This window comes from Haematobia irritans, chromosome 1, assembly GCF_050003625.1.
Source record: "Haematobia irritans isolate KBUSLIRL chromosome 1, ASM5000362v1, whole genome shotgun sequence".
NCBI lineage: Eukaryota > Metazoa > Arthropoda > Insecta > Diptera > Muscidae > Haematobia > Haematobia irritans.
In genome coordinates this window covers 193,147,627-193,170,077 of record NC_134397.1, presented here as the reverse complement: position 1 = coordinate 193,170,077, position 22,451 = coordinate 193,147,627, and the positions used below count along the sequence as shown (strand labels likewise).

The window sequence follows — 22,451 nt, the reverse complement described above, 5'->3', positions numbered from 1 at the left end:
AAAATTAATTGATTTCATTAGCAAATTTAATTGATTCAATTAAAAATTTAATTGATGTTGAATGCAAAACTCAATTAATTATACCCTTCGCCACTATTTTGGTACAGGGTATAATAGTTTGTGCATTTGTATGTAACGCCAAGAAGGAGTAATCATAGACCAAACTTTTAATATACGGATCGGCTTAGAATTAAATTCTGAGTCGATTTAGCGATGTCCGTCTGTCTGTTGATGTATTTTTGTGTGCAAAGTACAGCTCGCAGTTTTAGTCCGATTATCCTAAAATTTGGTATAGGGTCCTGTTTCGGCTCAAAGACGATCCCTATTGATTTTGGAAAAAATCGGTTCAGATTTAGATATAGCTGCCATATATAGTTTTCACCGATCTGGTCATAATTGGCGTGTATATCAACCGATCTTCCTCAAATTCCGTACATCTGAATATTTTATGAGTCTCGAAAAACTTGCAAAATATCAGCCAAATCGGTTCAGATTTAGATATAGCTCCCATATATAGCTTTCGCCCGATTTACACTCAATTACCCACAGAGGCCAATTTTTTGTTCCGATTTAGTTGAAATTTTGCATAGGGAGTAGAATTAGCATTGTAACTATGCGTGCCAAATTTGGTTGAAATCGGTTCAGATTTGGATATATCTCCCATATATAGCTTTCGCCCGATCTACACTCATATGACCACAGAGGCCAATATTTAACTCCGATTTAGTTGAAATTTTGCACAGGGAGTAGAATTAGCATTGTAGCTATGCGTGCCAAATTTGGTTGAAATCGGTTCAGATTTAGATATAGCTCCCATATATATGTTTTTCTGATTTCGACAAAAATGGTCAAAATACCAACATTATCCTTGTTAAATCGCCACTGCTTAGTCGAAAAGTTGTAAAAATGACTCTAATTTTCCTAAACTTCTAATACATATATATCGAGCGATAAATCATAAATAAACTTTTGCGAAGTTTCCTTAAAATTGCTTCAGATTTAAATGTTTCCCATATTTTTTTACTAACATTGTGTTCCACCCTAGTGCATTAGCCGACTTAAATTTTGAGTCTATAGATTTGTAGAAGTCTATCAAATTCTGTCCAAATCGAGTGATATTTAAATGTATGTATTTGGGACAAACCTTTATATATAGCCCCCAACACATTTGACGGATGTGATATGGTTTCGAAAATTTAGATCTACAAAGTGGTGCAGGGTATAATATAGTCGGGCCCGCCCGACTTTAGACTTTCCTTACTTGTTATACCCTCCACCATAGGATGGGGGGTATATTAACTTTGTCATTCCGTTTGTAACACATCGAAATATTGCTCTAAGACCCCATAAAGTATATATATTCTGGGTCGTGGTGAAATTCTGAGTCGATCTGAGCATGTCCGTCCGTCCGTCTGTTGAAATCACGCTAACTTCCGAACGAAACAAGCTATCGACTTGGAACTTGGCACAAGTAGTTGTTATTGATGTAGGTCAGATGGTATTGCAAATGGGCCATATCGGTCCACTTTTTCGTATAGCCCCCATATAAACGGACCCCCAAATTTGGCTTGCGAGGCCTCTAAGAGAAGCAAATTTCATCCGATCCGGCTGAAATTTGGTACATGGTGTTAGCAAATGGTCTCTAACAACCATGCAAAAATTGGTCCATATCGGTCCATAATTATATATAGCCCCCATATAAACCGATCCCCCGATTTGGCTTGCAGAGCCTCTAAGAGAAACAATTTTTATCCGATCCGGCTGAAATTTGGTACATGGTGTAAGTATATGGTCTCTAACAACCATGCAAAAATTGGTCCATATCGGTCCATAATTATATATAGCCCCCATATAAACCGATCCCCCGATTTGGCTTGAGGAGCCTCTAAGAGAAGCAAATTTAATCCGATCCGGCTGAAATTTGGTACATGGTATAAGTATATGGTCTCTAACAACCATGCAAAAATTGGTTCACATCGGTCCATAATTATATATAGCCCCCATATAAACCGATCCCCCGATTTGGCTTGCGGAGCCTCTAAGAGAAGCAAATTTCATCCGATCCGGCTGAAATTTGGTACATGGTGTTAGTATATGGTGTCTGACAGCTATGCAAAAATTGGTCCATATCGGTCCATAATTATATATAGCCCCCTTATAAACCGATCACCAGATTTGACCTCCGGAGCCTCTTAGAAGACCAAAATTCATCTGATTCAGTTGAAATTTGGTACGTGATGTTAATATATGGCCTCAAACACCCATGCAAAAATTGGTCGATATCGGTCCATAATTATATATAGGCCCCATATAAACCGATCCCCAGATTTGACCTTCGGAGCACCTTGGAAGAGCAAAATTCTTCCCATTCGGTTGAAATTTGGTACGTGATATTAGTATAGGGTATCCAACAACCATGCAGGAATTGGTTCCTATCAGTCCATAATAATATATAGCTCCCATATAAACCGATCCCCAGATTTGACTTCCGGTGCCTTTTAGAGAAGCCTGGCCGAACTTACGGCCGTACATACTTGTTTTTTCATTAAAAACGTACGCACAAAAATTTTTTTCTGATTCAATCACGAAATTAATTGATCCAATAAATTTTTTAATTGAAATGTCTTCAATCACAGAAATGATAGTATCAATTAAAAAATTAATTGATCCAATTAAAAGACTAATTGATACTATTAATTTGTGTGATTAATTTTTGTTTCATTTAAAAAATTTGTTGAATCAATTAAATTTTTAATTTAATATTTTTTTAAACCCAATTAAGATTTTAAATGGAAAAGTTTTCGTGATTTTTTTTTGTGTAACTATTTTTAATTACTTTCTTAACTGACTTACGGCCATTATCATGTAGCTCCGTTAGGCTTTAACTGTCAGTTAACAGAAAGTAAATTGCAAATAACTTCTCTCCAGTTAACTTTAACTGAAAAATTTTCGTCAGTTAAGTTCCTAACTAGCATATGGAATAATATATATGCAAGATGACAGCTTCGTTCATAATACGGTTTAAAAGTTGGTTAGTTAACGGAACACTAACAGAGCTTTATGAAAATGGGGGTTATTGTTTTTAGTTTGATTAACAAATTGTTTGAAATAAATTTTTAGTTAAAAATTAAACAAATTCGATCACTTTTTTAAGTGACTTAGTCTTCCGAGTTTGACTTAAAAGTTAATTGTATCAATTAATATTTTAATTAAAAATTTTTAAATTTTCAATCATTGGCTTAATTATCTTAATGTTTCTATCTTGATTAGAAATTTAATTGTATCAATTAATTTATTAATTGAAAAAATTTTCAACTTCTATCAAATATTTTGGTGATATGTTTTTCTGTGTTACAGTTCATTTGCCTTCAGAAATAAAGTAATTCGTGGTGGAATTCAAGCATGAAACACACAAAAAAATGTTCTGATTCAATCACGAAATTATTGTTGCAATTAAGTTTTTAACTGAAATGTCTTCAATCACGAAAATGATAGTATCAATCACAGTTTTAATTGGACATAAAAAACTATTTGATTAAAAACTTAATTGATTTGATTTGAAAATTTCAATTAATTCTTTAATTGATTCAATTAAAAATTTAATTGGTGTTGATCGCAAAACACAATTAATTTCTTTGAAATAAAAACGTAACTATTTTCAATTACATTCTTATCTGACTTTTTGTTTTTAGTTTGATTAAAAAATTGAAAAAAATCTTTTAATAAGATTGAAATTTTTATTTAAAAAAAAAATATTAAAAAAAAAATCCCATGACATTTTTTAACTGATTTAGTCTTCCGAGTTTGATTAAAAAGTTAATTGTATCAATTAATTTTTTAATTGGAGAATTCTCAACTACAATTAACTTTATAAGTAGAAATATTTTGGTGATTTTTTTTTTCTGTGTAGTGTAATTGAAACAGGATTATTTCGAGAAATGGACCGGTGAATTGGCCTCCGCGATCATGTGATTTGAAGCCACTCGATTATTTTTTTGTGGTGATACTGAAGTCTTTGGTTTACGTGGATAAACCAGCAATGATTGACGCTTTGGAAACCGATATTCATCGTCTCATTACTGAATGCTTGAAAATGCGTGGGAGCCACCGTGGTGCAAGGGTTAGCATGCCCGCCTTGCATACACAAGGTCGTGGGTTCGATTCCAGCTTCGACCGAATACCAAAAAGTTTTTCTGCGGTGGATTATCCCACCTCAGTAATGCTGGTGACATTTCTGAGGGTTTCAAAGCTTCTCTAAGTGGTTTCAGTGCAATTTGGAACGCCGTTCGGACTCGGCTATAAAAACGAGGTCCCTTGTCATTGAGCTCAACATGGAATCGGGCAGCACTCAGTGATAAGAGAGAAGTTTACCAATGTGGTATAACAATGGACTGAATAGTCTAAGTGAGCCTGATACATTGGGCTGCCACATAACATAACCTAACCTAACCTAATGCTTGAAAATGTCGTGGAAAATTTGACTTCCAGAATGACCTTTGTGCAAAATAGTCCTGGTGGCCATATGACCGACTATTGGCCAAATGTTAAATGACTAGAAGTTATATACCAAATAATTTTGTTGGGCCATTTTATAATTTGACATGTGTTTTATTTAAATGTCAAATCAGCAAGCTCCTAGAAAATCACCTTTTATTTGATATTTTACTAAAATGAGTAAAATTTACTAAAATGAGTAATTTTAGTATAGAGCTTAAGACTTTTCAAAAAATTTTAACTTTCCTTCAAAATAGATAATAGATAAAACCACAGAAAGAAGTGTTATTTGTAATTTTTAATTCAATTAAATAATTTAGTAATAAATTTAATTAATAAAATAATTACTTTAATTTTCTTCAATTTGCCAAAAGGTATTAACTCATGTGTGTCATTTTGCAATTAGCAAAATATTTTCTAAAAATCTCATTCCCTCCAGGGTCATTATAACCATTTATTTTAGTATTTAATTGACTTAATCATAGTTCACCAAAGCTTCTATTTCCTAAAAATGGTTCTTTGTGAGTTTTTCTGTTTGGTTCATATATACAGTGATTGGTGTCTTTTATTTTCTAAAAAAATTGCAAAGGATTGGGATTTTTCGCTAAAGCTCTTATAACAATATTTACACAAGCCGCTGGTAAAAAGTTGTAATTAAGAAAAGTTCTATTTAGATGAAGCTTAGATAAAAGTTCATTTGGAAAAGCTCACCCTTCCCCAATAAAGGTTTGGCTTGTCAAAATATTTGCTTTCGAAAACAGACTTTACATATACTGTTTTATTTTATTTTTATTTTTTGTTAATTCTTTTACAAATCACATTTTTATATTTTCATAATTTGTTTTTTTTTTTTTTTTTGTTTTCTTCGTTTAAGCAAAAGCATGAGTATTAACGGCATAATATTTTTGTTTTGTATAAATTTGTTGGGATCTGGAAAAATGATATTGCAACAATATACAAAAACAAACAAATCAAATTTTATTTTATTTCAAATATTTAGAAAAAAATGAAAGAATATATATTCTGGTATATATTAGATCATATAAAGAGAAAAAAGATTTTTTAAAAAATGCCTAACTGTTTAAAAAAAAATAACCTATTGTGAATGAAGAATTATGAAAATAATTGTTGTTGTTTTGAATTCCTGCTTTAGTACTTACCCTTGAGTTCATCGAGTCCTTTTTTTTTCTTATGAGATTTTTTGTTTTATAAAAAAAGCATAAATTTATATGCTTTTTTTGTTTTTTAATAAAACAATATGTTTGAGCAAAAAAACATTTGGCGTTTGTTGGATTGACTTGTAGTTTTCGAGTTTCAAGATAGTTTTTTTTTTATATATATAAATATAAATATTTTTTGTTTTGTTTGCAATTTCTTGTTTGAATACCTGTGTGTGCGTTTATCTTGTAGGTGGTGAGGCCACCACAACATCTCGTCTGCAAAATGCAGGACGACTAATTTCGAAATATATATTTTTGAGAACAATGAGTTTTTGTTTTAGGTGAAAGTTAAGCATAAGAAAAAATTCCAATTGATAATATTGAGTTTTGGGGTTTTGTTTTACATGAAAAGTGAAATAGAAAAGAATTTAGAAGCCATAGTTAAAGATTAGTTGTGTTAAGATGATTAGATTTTGTTTTTGTATTAGATAATTTCTTGGTTATATGGTAAACTAATAAATACTTATTGACTACTAAGAAAAATTGTCTACAAACAAATAATAATTTTAAAAATTCAGTTTATAACATAATAATAAAAATAACAAAAGAATTTAATCATATTTAAATAACAAAAAGTTTGAACAGAAATTAGAGTGTCATTAGTAGTTATAGTTTCGATGTGTTTTTTTTTTTTTTTTTTTTTTTGGCCAAATTTGCAGAAAGACAAAGGCAATTTATTTATGGTTCATTTTATATGCTGTGCATAAATGGATATTCGAAATTATTTTTAAGGATTCAGATACATTTTATATAAATACAAATACATACAAAGGTTCAGCCAAGCCGAGCAGAATCTTAAATACCCTCTATCATTGAACGCATTCTATTATGTTCTCGTTGTTCTTTTCTTTCTAATATTAGAATTTTGTTGATTGGGCTATACAAGATTTACATCGAAGCATTGATAGATATAAACTACATAGATATAAACTACATTTGGCACAGATCCCAAAATTTTCTATAGAAATAATATTTTGACAAAATTTTCTATAGAAATAAAATTTTGACAAAATTTTCTATAGAACTAAAATTTTGACAAAATTCTCTATAAAAAATAAAATTTTGACAAACTTTTCTATAGAAATAAAATTTTTACAAAATTTGCTATACAAATAAAATGTTGACAAAATTTTTTATATAAATGAAATTTTGACAAAATTTTCTATAAAAATAAAAGTTTGAGAAAATTTTCTATAGAAATAAAATTTTGACAACATTTTCTAAGGAAATAAAATGTTGACAAAATTTTGTAAAGAAATAAAATTTTGAAATTTTTCTATAGATATAAAATTTTGACAAAATTTTCTATAGAAATAATATTTTGAAAAGATTGTCTATAGAAATAATATAATGACAAAATTTTCTATAGAAATAAAATTTTGACAAAAAATTTCTATAGAAATAAAATTTTGACAAAATTTTTAAAGAAATAAAATTTTTCACAAAATTTTCTATAGAAATAAAATTTTCACAAAATTTTCTATAGAAATAAAATTTTGACAAAATTTTCTATAGAAATACAATTATGACAAAATTTTCTATTGAAAAAAAATTTTCACAAAATTTTCTATAAAAATAAAATTATGACAAAATGTTCTATAGAAGGTTAGGTTAGGTTATGTGGCAGCCCGATGTATCAGGCTCACTTAGACTATTCAGTCCATTGTGGTACCACAGTGGTGAACCTCTCTCTTATCACTGAGTACTGACCATTGCAAAATTATTTTCTATAGAAATAAGATGTTGACAAACTTTTCTATAGAAATAAAATGTTGACAAAATTTTCTATAGAAATAAAATTTTGACAAAATTTTCTATAGAAATAAAAGTGTGAGAAATTTTTCTATAGCAACACTCGTAAAATTTTTACATTTTCTAAGGAAATAAAATTTTTACAAAATTTTCTAAAGAAATAAAATTTTGACAAATTTTTCTGTAGATATAAAATTTTGAAAAAAATTGTCTATAGAAATAATATAATGACCAAATTTTCTATAGAAATAAAATGTTGACAAAAAATTTCTATAGAAATAAAATTTTGAAAAATTTTTTAAAAAAATAAAATTTTGACAATCTTTTCTATAGAAATAAAATTTTTACAAAATTTTCTATAGAAATAAAAGTTTGAGAAATTTTTCTATACAAATATAATTTTGAAAAATTTTTCTATAGATATAAAATTTTGACAAAGTTTTCTATAGAAATAAAATTTTGACAAAATTTTCTATAGAAATTAAATTTTGACAAATTTCTCTATAAAAAAATAAAATTTTGACAAAATTTTCTATAGAAATAAAATGTTGACAAACTTTTCTATAAAAATAAAATGTTTACAAAATTTGCTGTAGTATTTCTACAAAATTTTTTTTGACAAAATTTTATATAAAAATAAAATGTTTACAAAATTTGCTGTAGAAATAAAATTTTGACAAAATTTTCTATAGAAATAAAATGTTGACAAAATTTTCTATAGAAATAAAAGTTTGAGAAAATTGTCTATAGGAATAAAATTTTGACAACATTTTCTAAGGAAATAAAATTTTGACAAAATTTTTAAAGAAATAAAATTTTTCACACAATTTTTTATATCAATAAAATTTTGAGAAAATTTTCTATGGAAATAAAATTTTTCACAAAATTTTCTAAAGAAATAAAATTTTGACAAAATTTTCTATAGAAATAATATTATGACAAAATTTTCTATAGAAATAAAATTTTGACAAAAAATTTCTATAGAAATAAAATTTTGACAAAAATTTTAAAGAAATAAAATTTTTCACAAAATGTTCTATAGAAACAAAATTTTGACAAAATTTTCTATAGAAATAAAATTTTGACAAAATTTTCTATAGAAATAATGTTTTGACAAAATTTTCTATAGAAATAAAATTTTGACCACATATTCTATGGAAATAAAATTTTTCACAAAATTTTCTGTAGAAATAAAATTTTTCACAAAATTTTCTATAGAAATAAAATGTTGACAAATTTTTCCATAGAAATAAAATGTCAATTGCCTCTCAATGTCAATTGCCTGTTTCGGTATCAGGCTAACATGAAATATAATAAGCAACGATGAGCCCGTCGTAAAACTATGGAAAACACGACTAATGTACGCGTTAGAATTGTTGTTGTATCCTGGAAACCAGTTTCTGTAAGTTGTCACATGTTGTAGTTGACTGTAGAAACAATAAGCATTGTTCGACTGTTCACCACTTAGGTGAATTCTAACAAATTAGCTTTCTAAAAATAAATTTCGTGTTGTTGCATTACTATGTAACAAAACGAAATAAAAATAAGATTAAGGGACTTGTAAGTTATATGAAAAGATGATGTACAGTGGGAGAAAAGATGATTCAATTTGTAAGAGGAAATTTCCCAAATGTTTTCTCCATAAGGAGTTAGCATAAAGGGCCCAAAATTGAGTTATCTCTCCCAGCCAGATCTATACTAAAGGCTGTGGAAAGGTTCATTCGCCCGAACTGAAACATGTACAGTCCAGGCGAGTATAGCTTTGTATCTGGCGTTTTCTTTTCAATGGCTCTATTAACCATGTTCCTTAATCTATATCTGTCCATAAAGCTCGAAAAATAATTGTATAATTAGATATAATGCATTTGGACGTCAATTGCCTGTTTCGGTATCAGGCTAACATGAAATGAAATAAAATGTTGACAAAAATTTCTATAGAAATAAAATTTGATGACAAAATTTTCTATAGAAATAAAATGTTGACAAATTTTTCTATAGATTTAAAATCTTGACAAAATTTTCTATAGAAATAAAATGTGGACAAAATTTTCTATAGAAATAAAATTATGACCAATTTTTAAAGAAATAAAATTTTGACAAAATTTTCTACAGAAATAAAATTTTGACAAATTTTTCCATAGAAATAAAATGTTGACAAAAATTTCTATAGAAATAAAATTTGATGACAAAATTTTCTATAGATATAAAATCTTGACAAAATTTTCTATAGAAATAACATTTTGACAAAATTTTTAAAGAAATAAAATTTTGACAAAATTTTCTATAGAATAAAATTTTAACAAAATTTTCTATAGAAATAAAATTTTGACAAAAAATGTCTATAGAAATAAAATTTTGACAAAATTTTTAAAGAAATAAAATTTTTTACCAAATTTTCTATAGAAACAAAATTTTCAAAAAATTTTCTATTGAAATAAAATTTTGACAAAATTTTCTATAGAAATAAAATTTTGAACAAATTTTCTATGGAAATAAAATTTTTCACAAAACTTTCTGTAGAAATAAAATTTTTAAAAAAATTTCTATAGTAAAAAAAAAATTTCACAAAAGTTTCTATAGAAATAAAATGTTGACAAATTTTTCTATGGAAATAAAAAGTTGACAAATTTCTATAGAAATAAAATTTTGACAAAATTTTCTATAGAAATAAAATTTGGATATAATTTTCTATATTAATAAAATTTTTAAAAATTTTCTATAGAAATAAAATTGTACAAAATTTTCTATAGAAATAAAATGTTAACAAAAATTTCAATAGAAATAAAATTTTGACGAACTTTTCTATAGAAATACAATTTTGACAAAATTTTCTATATTTATAATATTTTTACAAAATTTTCTATAGAATAAGGGAATTTTTTCATGGATGTGTGTGTTTTTTTTTCATAAATTATTTGTGTAGCTTTTCATTTTGTAATTCTATATAACAAATTTCTATAGAAATAAAATTTTGACAAAATTTTCTATAGAAATAAAATTTGGATATAATTTTCTATATTAATAAAATTTTTAAAAAATTTTCTATAGAAATAAAATTGTACAAAATTTTCTATAGAAATAAAATTTTGGCAAAATTTTCTATAGAAATAAAATTTTGACAAACTTTTCTATAGAAATACAATTTTGGCAAAATTTTCTATAGAAATACAATTTTGGCAAAATTTTCTATATTTATAATATTGTTACAAAATTTTCTATAGAATAAGGGAATTTCTATATATAAGGGAATTTTTCATGGATGTGTGTGTTTTTTTTTTCATAAATTATTTGTGTAGCTTTTCATTTTGTAATTCTATATAAAAATATATAAATATTTTTTAGCCGTCTTCGTATTTTCTATAGAAATAAAATTTTGGCAAAATTTTCTATAGAAATAAAATGTTAACAAAAATTTCAATAGAAATAAAATTTTTACAAACTTTTCTATAGAAATACAATTTTGACAAAATTTTCTATATTTATAATATTTTTACAAAATTTTCTATAGAAGTAAAATTGTACAAAATTTTCTATAGAAATAAAATTTTGGCAAAATTTTTTATAGAAATAAAATTTTGGCAAAATTTTCTATAGAAATAAAATTTTGGCAAAATTTTCTATAGAAACAAAATGTTGAGAAATTTTTCTATAGAAATAAAGTGTTGACAAAAATTTCTATAGAAATAAAATTTTAACAAAATTTTCTATAGAAATACAATGTTGACAACATTTTCTATAGAAATAAAGTTTTAACAAAATTTTCTATAGAAATAAAATTTTAACAAAATTTTCTATAGAAATAAAATTTTAACAAAATTTTCTATAGAAATAAAATTTTTGGCTCGGAATCAATACCAAAATCCTTAATGGATGGCCTAGATCTTTGGTACTTAGATATAACTTTTTTTTATTTTTATTTTTTTAGGGTATATAAGATGCGGCCTGGCCGACCGTATATGCTACTTATATTTATCTGAACCCTTATCGTTATGTGGGATTAATTGTGATTGGTTAGGAAAAGAAGCATAGGACTTTAAACAAAAGCAGATTTAAGGAAATATAGAGCAAAATAAGACTGTTTCTTACTTACCTTATGTCGATTTTACATTTGAAGGGAAATAATTGGGAAAAACTCAGTATATGTACAAAACTACAATACTTTAAGCAGGTATGAAAGTGTTCAAGTGATAGAAATGCGATTTTGGTAAAACTTTGCGTTTAGAAAAATGTTTACAAATTATTGAAGTTACAAGTGTAGAAGTGTTACAACATTGAGATTTTCAATATAGAAGGGAAAAAATTACTTATATTCATAGCAATACCAGTAGTGGGAGTATAATCTTTAAATCTGCCATATCCAAGAATTTAGATTATATTTTAGTGTTATTGTAGTTTATGATGAATGTTGGATGTTTTTATTTTGGTTTTAGTTTTGGGAGATTTTAGTTTAGTTTTTTTTTTTGGGAATTTGGTTTTGTAGTAGTTCAGAGCACAAAAAACACACACGCACACAAACATATATAAAAAATGGTTTAAGAAAAAAATGTATGTTAAAAAAACTTTTTAACTTGTTAATTTAAATGTAAAATAATGTATATGTCTAAGTTTTATTGGTAGTTTTTTTTTTTTTTTTAATTTCCAAACCAACAAACAAACCAAATAAAATGAAAAAAACAATGTAGCAAAAATTTTGTGTTTGATCACAGGCGATTTAAACAAGAAACATATTTCATAAATATTTTTTGTTTTTAATTTCATTTTCTTTGTGAAGATAATTTTTGTTCATAATTTTGCAATAACAACAATGACACTCTTTTTGAATAATAGTAATCGATTTATTCTATTCTTAGAAACAATGCAAGGAAATCATAGAAACAAAAACTTCATATTTCTTATAAACGAATTATTTTGTTTTTTTTTTGTCATAACAAAAACATAAATAAAAATGTCTTTGAATTATATATTCGTGTAATATAGGCAAATTATTAAATATAAATTTGAAAATAATCAAAAAAAAAATTAAAAATTTCCAACCTATATTAATAAATATAACCTGCTGAGTTAGTAATTATATTCAAGTCCTGATTCAAATGAAAATATTTTCAGTTTATTTTGTTTTGCGTTTGTTTCTTAAGTCTTTTGTTTTGTTTGACATCAAGACGAAACTCACCTCGCGTTGTGACCCAATAAGATGATATTTCTGTAAATATAATTAAAATGTCAAAGACATTTGTTTTTGTTTAATCAAACATTGCTGTATTGGGAGTATATATGTGTGTGTGACTATATATAACTATAATGAGAATTTTGTACAGAAAATCTTTTCTTCTTTGTTTGTTTGGTTTATCAGCAGGTTTTTTTTTGTATGGAGTTTATTTATTCTTGTTGATTGATTGCAAATTTAAAGCATTTTGGTTTTATTATTTATTTGCTGTATAATTATTGCTAACATATTTTTTGGGTAAACATAAATATGAAATAAATAAAACATGCAAAATAATATTATTAAAAATTAATATAAAACAAAATTCATTTATTTTATTTTCTTTTTAATAGCTTCAGAAAAAGAGGTTGCTGATTTTTGATTTTCTCCTAAAAACTTTGCAGAAATTATTCTAAAGAAACTTTTTTGAATTAGAATGGCACTGGGCTGTGCCAATTTTTTTGTTTGCCATAGAAAAGGCTTTTATTATAATGAACCTAATAAGATGTATTTTATTGGCAAATTAATTAAAATAAGTATCGTAACAGAAGTACGAGTATATTATTTCCTAGCTCCCGATTTTGACGACATCTCTGTATTAACACTATCTTTCTCTCCCTCGGGATCACAACCATATTAACAAACGGAATGGTTTCAAAATATTAAAAACAAAGTCCTAAAGTGCAAAGCACTATTTTTTTATGTTAAATATGGTGTTTTGCAACCCGGTTTTTAAAGCTCATTTTATGGAAAGGTAAAGGTAAAATTGTGGCTTGTTTTTTTGACATTGTTGCAATATTTAATAAAATGCATCGGAGATTTTTTGGACCTTGGAATATATAAGAGTTTGTTGGCGATTGTGAATGTTTTCATTATATAAGGGAATTATTTCATGAATGTGTTTCATAAATTATTTTTGTAGCTTTTCATTTTGTAACAGGTTGGCTGACAAGTCCCCGGTCTAACAAAGAAAAACACATGTTTTTCTCAAAATTCGTTTTTATTATTCAACATAGTTCCCTTCAAGAGCGATACAACGATTATAACGACCTTCCAATTTTTTGATACCATTTTGGTAGTACTCCTTCGGTTTTGCCACAAAATAGGCCTCAGTTTCGGCGATCACCTCTTCATTGCAGCCAAATTTTTTCCCTGCGAGCATCCTTTTGAGGTCTGAGGACAAGAAAAAGTCGCTGGCCCATATCTTGATAATACTGTGGGTGGGGAAGCAATTCGAAGCCCAATTCATGAATTTTTGCCATCGTTATCAATGACTTGTGGCACGGTGCGTTGTCTTGGTGGAAAACACTTTTTTTTTCTTCATATGGGGCCGTTTTTCCGCGAATTCGACCTTCAAACGCTCCAACAACGCCATATAATAGTCACTGTTGATGGTTTTTCCCTTCTTAAGATAATCGATAAAAATTATTCCATGCGCATCCCAAAAAACAGAGGCCATTACTTTGCCAGTGGACTTTTGAGTCTTTCCACGCTTCGGAGACGGTTCACCGGTCGCTGTCCACTCAGCCGACTGTCGATTGGACGCAGGAGTGTAGTGATGGAGCCATGTTTCATCCATTGTCACTTATCGACGGAAAAGCTCGGGTGTATTACGAGTTAACAGCTGCAAACACCGCTCAGAATCATCAACACGTTGTTGTTTTTGGTCAAATGTGAGCTCGCGCGGCGCTCATTTTGCACAGAGCTTCCGCATATTCAAATGACCAAATTGATGAATGATATGACCAACACGTTCCTTTGATATCTACAAGGCCTCTGCTATCTCGATCAACTTCATTTTACGGTCATTCAAAATCATTTTGTGGATTTTTTTGATGTTTTCGTCGGTAACCACATCTTTCGGGCGTCCACTGCGTTCACCGTCCTCCGTGCTCATTTCACCACGCTTGAATTTTGCATACCAATCAATTATTGTTGATTTCCCTGGGGCAGAGTCCGGAAACTCATTATCAAGCCAAGTTTTTGCTTCCACCGTATTTTTTTCCCTTCAGAAAACAGTATTTTATCAAAACACGAAATTCCTTTTTTTCCATTTTTTCACAATAACAAAAGACGCTCTATCTCACAAACTAATTGACTTATAGACGTCACGAATCATTTGAAGGTTGGTACTATATAAAAATAATATGCATTTAATACTAGCGACGCCATCTATGTGTCAGACCGGGGACTTATCAACCTGTTAATTCTATATAAAAATAGAAATATTTTTAGCAGTCTTCGTATGGGGGATTTTTCATAGAACCATAAATGACTTGTTGGTTCAATATTCACTTATAATGTAACTGCACGGTCAAAAAGACTGTTTTTCATATGTTTGGGTGTAAAAATTATATGTTTAGAACACAAATTTATTAACACAATATTTTTAAGTGTAAGCATATAATGTTCATAAACTAGCATAACATGTTTGGGATGTTAGAACATATTATGTTTGGGACATAAACTGTTTGTAAATATAATATGCTTAGATGCAAACATATATTAATTTAGAAATAACCTATAAACATATATGTGTTTCGAGAGAGAGAGACCTAGAGAGTATGCTGCAAGTATAATAATGGAAGTAACCAATTGGCGCCTTAAAAATATATATCCACACAAAGAAAATTTCATTAAAATTTTTTTCTACCAGTGTATTCCCTAAAGTGAAACATAATATGTTTGAACAATACAAACAATATTTTGTTTGGACCAATCCTGAAAATATATATGCTTGAAGCAAAATGTGTTTGAGGTATATGTTACAGAAGCAATTTTTTTTGAGGGTGTGCAAATGAGATGAGTTAACAAGACTTCCTCATATATTCTAGTAGAACTGGATTCTGTTGTATGTCATTAGAAATGGTTGCAAAGTTCAATATTGCGAATATTGGGGATTGTCTTCCATGAATGGGTACAATATTTTTGTGTTGTGCACTTGTTGGGGAATTTCGAAAAATTTGGGGATTTTTTGGAATCTATTTATTAAGTCTTACTAACACAGACAGTTTCTCTAAATCGCATGAGCTTTTCCTTCCACTAAAATATAGATCTGGTTTGGACGTAGTAAAATGGGATAGATCAAGTTTGGAGTAATTTTCATTTACATGTTAGTTTCGCACGGATGATTTTTTTACTTCTAACAAAAAATGCCTTAAATAATTTTGCTTATCGAAAAATACACCGTATAATAAAGTTTTATTTTTATACCCTGCGCCACACTGTGGAACAGGGTATTATAAGTAAGTGCATATGTTTGCAACACCCAGAAGGAGACGAGATAGACACATGGTGTCTTTGGCAAAAATGCTCAGGGTGGGCTCCTGAGTCGATATAGCCATGTCCGTCTGTCCGTGAACACATTTTTGTAATCAAAGTCTAGGTCGCAGTTTTAGTCCAATCGACTTCAAATTTGGCAAAAGTATGTGTCTTGGCTCAGAATAGAACCCTGTTGATTTTGGAAGAAATCGGTTCAGATTTAGATATAGCTCCCATAGATATCTTTCGCCCGATATGGATTAATACGGTCCCAGAAGCCAGAGTTTTTCCCCAATTTGGTTGAAATTTTGCACTAGGAGTACAATTAGTAGTGTAGTCAAGTGTTCCAAATTTTATTGAAATCGGTTCAGATTTAGATATAGCTCCCATATATATCTTTCGCCCGATATGGACTAATACGGTCCCAGAAGCCAGAGTTTTTCCCCAATTTGGTTGAAATTTTGCACTAGGTGTACAATTACACGCACAGAAGCAATATGATCACCTCAAACATGTTTCAAGAGCAAAATGTTATTTTTGTATGGTGACCATGTAACATGTTTGTCACTAAAATGTTATTTTCTCGTCAAATATAACCTGCTTGCCGAAATCAGATACATGATTTTCGAGAAAATAACATGGTAGCGAAAACCATGTTACATGGTCACCACCCAAAAATAACATTTTGCTCTTAAAACATGTTTGAGGTGATCATATTCCTTCTCTGGGTGTAGTAGTGTAGTCAAGTGTGCCAAATTTTATTGAAATCGGTTCAGAATTTAGATATAGATCCCATATATGTCGTTCACCCGATTTACACTCATATGACCACAGTGGCCAATCTTTTACTCCGATTTAATTGAAATTTTACACAGGGAGTAGAATTAGCATTGTAGCTATTCGTGCCAAATTTTATTGAAATCGGTTCAGATTTAGATATATCTCCCATATATAGCTTTCGCCCGATTTACACTCATATGACCACAGAGGCCAATTTTTAACTCCGATTTAGTTGAAATTTTGCACAGGGAGTAGAATTAGCATTGTAGCTATGCGTGCCAAATTTGGTTGAAATCGGTTCAGATTTGGATATATCTCCCATATATAGCTTTCGTCCGATTTACACTCATATGACCACAGAGGCCAATTTTTAACTCGGATTTAGTTGCAATTTTGCACAGGGAGTATAATTAGCATTGTAGCTATGCGTGCCAAATTTGGTTGAAATCGGTTCAGATTTAGATATAGCTCCCATATATATGTTTTTCTGATTTCGACAAAAATGGTCAAAATACCACCATTTTCCTTGTAAAATCGCCACTGCTTAGTCGATAAGTTGTAAAAATGACTCTAATTTTCCCAAACTTCTAATACATATATATCGAGCGATAAATCATAAATAAAATTTTGCGAAGTTTCCTTAAAATAGCTTCAGATTTAAATGTTTCCCATATTTTTTTACTAACATTGTGTTCCACCCTAGTGCATTAGGCGACTTAAATTTTGAGTCTATAGATTTTGTAGAAGTCTATCAAATTCTGTCCAGATCGAGTGATATTTAAATGTATGTATTTGGGAAAAACCTTTATATATAACACGTTTGAAGGATGTGATATGGTATCGAAAATGTAGATCTACAAAGTGGTGCAGGGTATAATATAGTCGGCCCCGCCCGACTTTACACTTTCCTTACTTGTTTATAATATATTCGCCTAACACTCCATACACACACACACACACACACACACACACACACACACACACACATATATATATATATATATATATATATATATATATATATATATATATATATATATATATATATATATATATATATATATATATATATATATATATATATATATATATATATATATATATATATATATATATATATATATATATATATATATATATATATATATATATATATATATATATATATATATATATATATATATATATGCAAGGCGGGCATGCTAACCATTGCACCACGGTGGCTCCCATATATATATATATATATATATATATATATATATATATATATATATATATATATATATATATATATATATATATATATATATATATATATATATATATATATATATATATATATATATATATATATATATATATATATATATATATATATATATATATATATATATATATATATATATATATATATATATATATATATATATATATATATATATATATATATATATATATATATATATATGGGAGCCACCGTGGTGCAATGGTTAGCATGCCCGCCTTGCATACACAAGGTCGTGGGTTCGATTCCTGCTACGACCGAACACCAAAAAGTTTTTCAGCGGTGGATTATCCCACCTCAGTAATGCTGGTGACATTTCTGAGGGTTTCAAAGCTTCTCTAAGTGGTTTCACTGGAATATGGAACGCCGTTCGGACTCGGCTATAAAAAGGAGGTCCCTTGTCATTGAGCTTAACATGGAATCGGACAGCACTCAGTGATAAGAGAGAAGTTCACCACTGTGGTATCACAATGGACTGAATAGTCTAAGTGAGCCTGATACATCAGGCTGCCACATAACCTAACCTAACCTATATATATATATATATATATATATATATATATATATATATATATATATATATATATATATATATATATATATATATATATATATATATATATATATATATATATATATATATATATATATATATATATATATATATATATATATATATATATATATATATATATATATATATATATATATATATATATATATATATATATATATATATATATATATATATATATATATTCGTAGCAAAATTCTGAATAGATTTTATAGGTTTTTAAATTTCTATATAAAAAATTTCTATATAAATAAAGAAAGAAATCTTCATGATTTGGGCATTTAGATTAGAAAAATTTTGCGCAAAATTGTCTCTTTATTTTACAGTATTCTAGTCCATAAATGTAACCTTCCGATGGGTGGTTCTGAACTCTGTATATTATCTGATCTCAAACATGATAGTTTCTGTCTACTACTAATTAGTACAGGAATAACCATCATATTTAAATCATATAAAACACATATTTATGCATGAATAAAAGTCCAAGAAGTCCATAGGAACCTTACCACCCATCGGAGGGTTAACATAAATGTCAGTAAGCATAAATGGTGTTGGGGATTTTTATTGCGGAAATTCGGTTCAAACTGGGTATTTTAAGGGACGAAGGAGGACAAAAACTGCTAAAACTGGCCAAAAAGAGTCTCATCTAAACTTAATGAACTAGCACCCAGAGAAATGATTGGTTGGAATTCGATTATGACAACAGTTTGATAGTGGAAACCCACAAATTTTAAGTGTGTGGAATAATTATTATTTATATCTCTTGTTTGATAGTTTATATAATCAAAATAATGGTAGTGTGACCAAAAGTTGGTACACACGACCAAATATTGGTTGTTATTTATACATTTAAGTATCTAACCATTTCAATTTATTCCACCCTGTCGTGATAACTGATTTGTTTTGCCAATGTGTCACCAAACCCAACTGAAAGTCCGCCTAATCAATAAGTTGGTTGTGTTAACAAATTTTATAGTTATAAAGAGAATTTGTTGCTATGGACTACATATATGTGACAAAAAATAAGTTGTTTATTTCGGTTGATATATGAAACTCCAAAATTTAAATATTTGATGACGTAAGTTCAATTTTAAAAATGCAATCTACCCAACAGGGACTGCTACGAGTTATATCTAACCATCTTTTAAACAGTTCAAAATTTAATATAGTACAATGTAATGTCTTTTTTTGTGAATCTTCCGAACATATCTGGAATATATGTAAAAAAAAAAACAAACAAAAAACTTTGGTCGAAGCAGGGATCGAACCCACGACCCTTGGCATGCAAGTTGGACATAGCAACCACTGCTCCACGGCGCCAAACTAAATGTTTGTTTCTGTTAAATAAACTTTGTTTATTCGGTTCGTGGGCGCCGCAAGCTATGCTATATAAATATAACTTATATGGATAACTATCTATTGATGACCATAACAGGTACATAAGAGGTTGGCTGATAAGTCCCCGGTCTGACACATAGATGGCGTCGCTAGTATTAAGTGCATATTATTTTTATATAGTACCAACCTTCAAATGATTCGTGTCAAAATTTGACGTCTGTAAGTCAATTAGTTTGTGAGATAGAGCGTCTTTTGTGAAGCAACTTTTGTTATAGCGAAAAAAAAAGAAAAAAGGAATTTCGTGTTTTGATAAAATACTGTTTTCTGAAGGGAAAAAATACGGTGGAAGCAAAAACTTGGCTTGATAATGAGTTTCCGAACTCTGTCACAGGGAAATCAACAATAATTGATTGGTATGCAAAATTCAAGCGTGGTGAAATGAGCACGGAGGACGGTGAACGCTGTGGACGCCCGAAAGAGGTGGTTACCGACGAAAACATCAAAAAAAATCCACAAAATGATTTTGAATGACCGTAAAATGAAGTTGATCGATATAGCAGAGGCCTTAAAGATATCAAAGGAATGTGTTGGTCATATCATTCATCAATATTTGGATATGCGGAAGCTCTGTGCGGCGCCCATTTTGCATATATGATTGTGAGCGATGTTTGCAGCTGTTAACTCGTAATCGACCGAGTTTTTCCGTCGATATGTGACAATGGATGAAACATGGCTCCATCACTACACTCCTGAGTCCAATCGACAGTCGGCTGAGTGGACAGCGACCGGTGAACCATCTCCGAAGCGTAGAAAGACTCAAAAGTCCGCTGGCAAAGTAATGGCCTCTGTTTTTTGGGATGCGCATGGAATAATTTTTATCGATTATCTTGAGAAGGGAAAAACCATCAACAGTGACTATTATATGGCGTTATTGCAACGTTTGAAGGTCGAAATCGCGGCAAAACGGCCCCATATGAAGAAGAAAAAAGTGTTGTTCCACCAAGACAACGCACCGTACCACAAGTCATTGAGAACGATGGCAAAAATTCATGAATTGGACTTCGAATTGCTTCCCCACCCACCGTATTCTCCAGATCTGGCCCCCAGCGATTTTTCTTGTCCTCATACCTCAAAAGGATGCTCTCAGGGGAAAAATTGGCTGCAATGAAACTGAGGCCTATTTTGAGGCAAAAACGAAGGAGTACTACCAAAATGGTATCAACAAATTGGAAGGTCGTTATAATCGTTGTATCGCTCTTGAAGGGAACTATGTTGAATAATAAAAACGAATTTTGACAAAAAAATGTGTTTTTCTTTGTTAGACCGGGGACTTATCAGCCAACCTGTTACTACGACAGAGCCTATTTGCTTATTGTTTTTATAAAAACTCGGCAACGAAAGCACACCATTTTGGGGACAAGAGCCAGAAAACTACGGACAACACTGGTGTACCAATCTATTTTTCGGCGGACAACGCATATTTCCATGTCGGCGGACATGGAAATATGCGTTTTAGAGGAATCATAAACATCTTTTGTAAGTGTGCAAGAAATTGATGAAATAACGCCTTGATTTGAAATCTAAAATCTGTAGATTATTATTTAAATGATAACGAGAAGTAAAATCTGGAAATTTTGCATTCAGTTTCAAGCAATTTTCATGACCAGTGCACCTTCGGTACCCTCAAGATCTGAAATCGGTCTATATGGAGGCCCGATAAAAACTAAATCATATACACTTTTTTATAGGCCTAAAATGCCCGTATATTTTCTATTTATGGCAAATCGGATAAAAACTACAATTTCCAGAAACCCTAGGAGTTAAATCGGGAGATCGGTCTAATGGAGCTATGCCAAGAACATGGAAGAATAAACACAATATTCAGAACATCTAATTCTAGTTCTAGAATCTACACCCCAAATCGGAACCGGGTTATAAGGGGGCTATATCAAAAACTGTACCAATACACAATATATTCGGCACACCTCTTTATGGTCCTAGAATAGCTCTACATTTACAATTTCTGGCACATTAGATAAAAACTACGGATTCTAGAAGCTCAAGAAGTAAAATCGGGAGATCGGTCTATATGGGGGCTATATCTAAACATGGTCCGATAATCACCATTTTCGGCACACCTCTTTATGGTTCTAGAATAACGCTAGTTTTCAAATTTCAGGCAAATTGGATAAAAACTATGGATTCTAGAAGCCCAAGAAGTAAAATCCGGAGATCGGTCTATATGGGGGCTATATCTAAACATGGTCCGATAATCACCATTTTGGGCACACCTTTTTATGGTCCTAGAATACCTCTAGATATCCAATTTCAGGCAAATTGAATAAAAACTACGGATTCTAAAAGCCCAAGAAATAAAATCGGGAGATCGGTCTATATTGGGGGGCTATATTAAAATATGGTCCGATAATCACCATTTTGGGCACACCTTTTTATGGTCCTAGAATACCTCTAGATATTCAATTTCAGGCAAATTGGATAAAAACTACGGATTCTAAAAGCCCAAGAAATAAAATCGGGAAATCG

General features: G+C 29.5%; 1 protein-coding gene across 4 annotated transcripts in view; it reads right to left on the bottom strand.

The window, feature by feature from the left end:
* LOC142222313 (solute carrier family 35 member F3) overlaps positions 1-22,451 on the bottom strand; it is a 144,764-nt gene that overhangs the window by 10,438 nt on the left and 111,875 nt on the right. For 3 of the 4 annotated variants that reach the window (XM_075292371.1, XM_075292367.1, XM_075292369.1), the window contains one exon: positions 12,637-12,666. In XM_075292371.1, the coding sequence (XP_075148486.1) occupies positions 12,637-12,666 (30 nt within the window). Of the gene's footprint in view, positions 1-5,348; positions 5,425-12,636; positions 12,667-22,451 lie in introns of those variants that run through there. The other variant, XM_075292370.1, reaches the window with a different exon arrangement.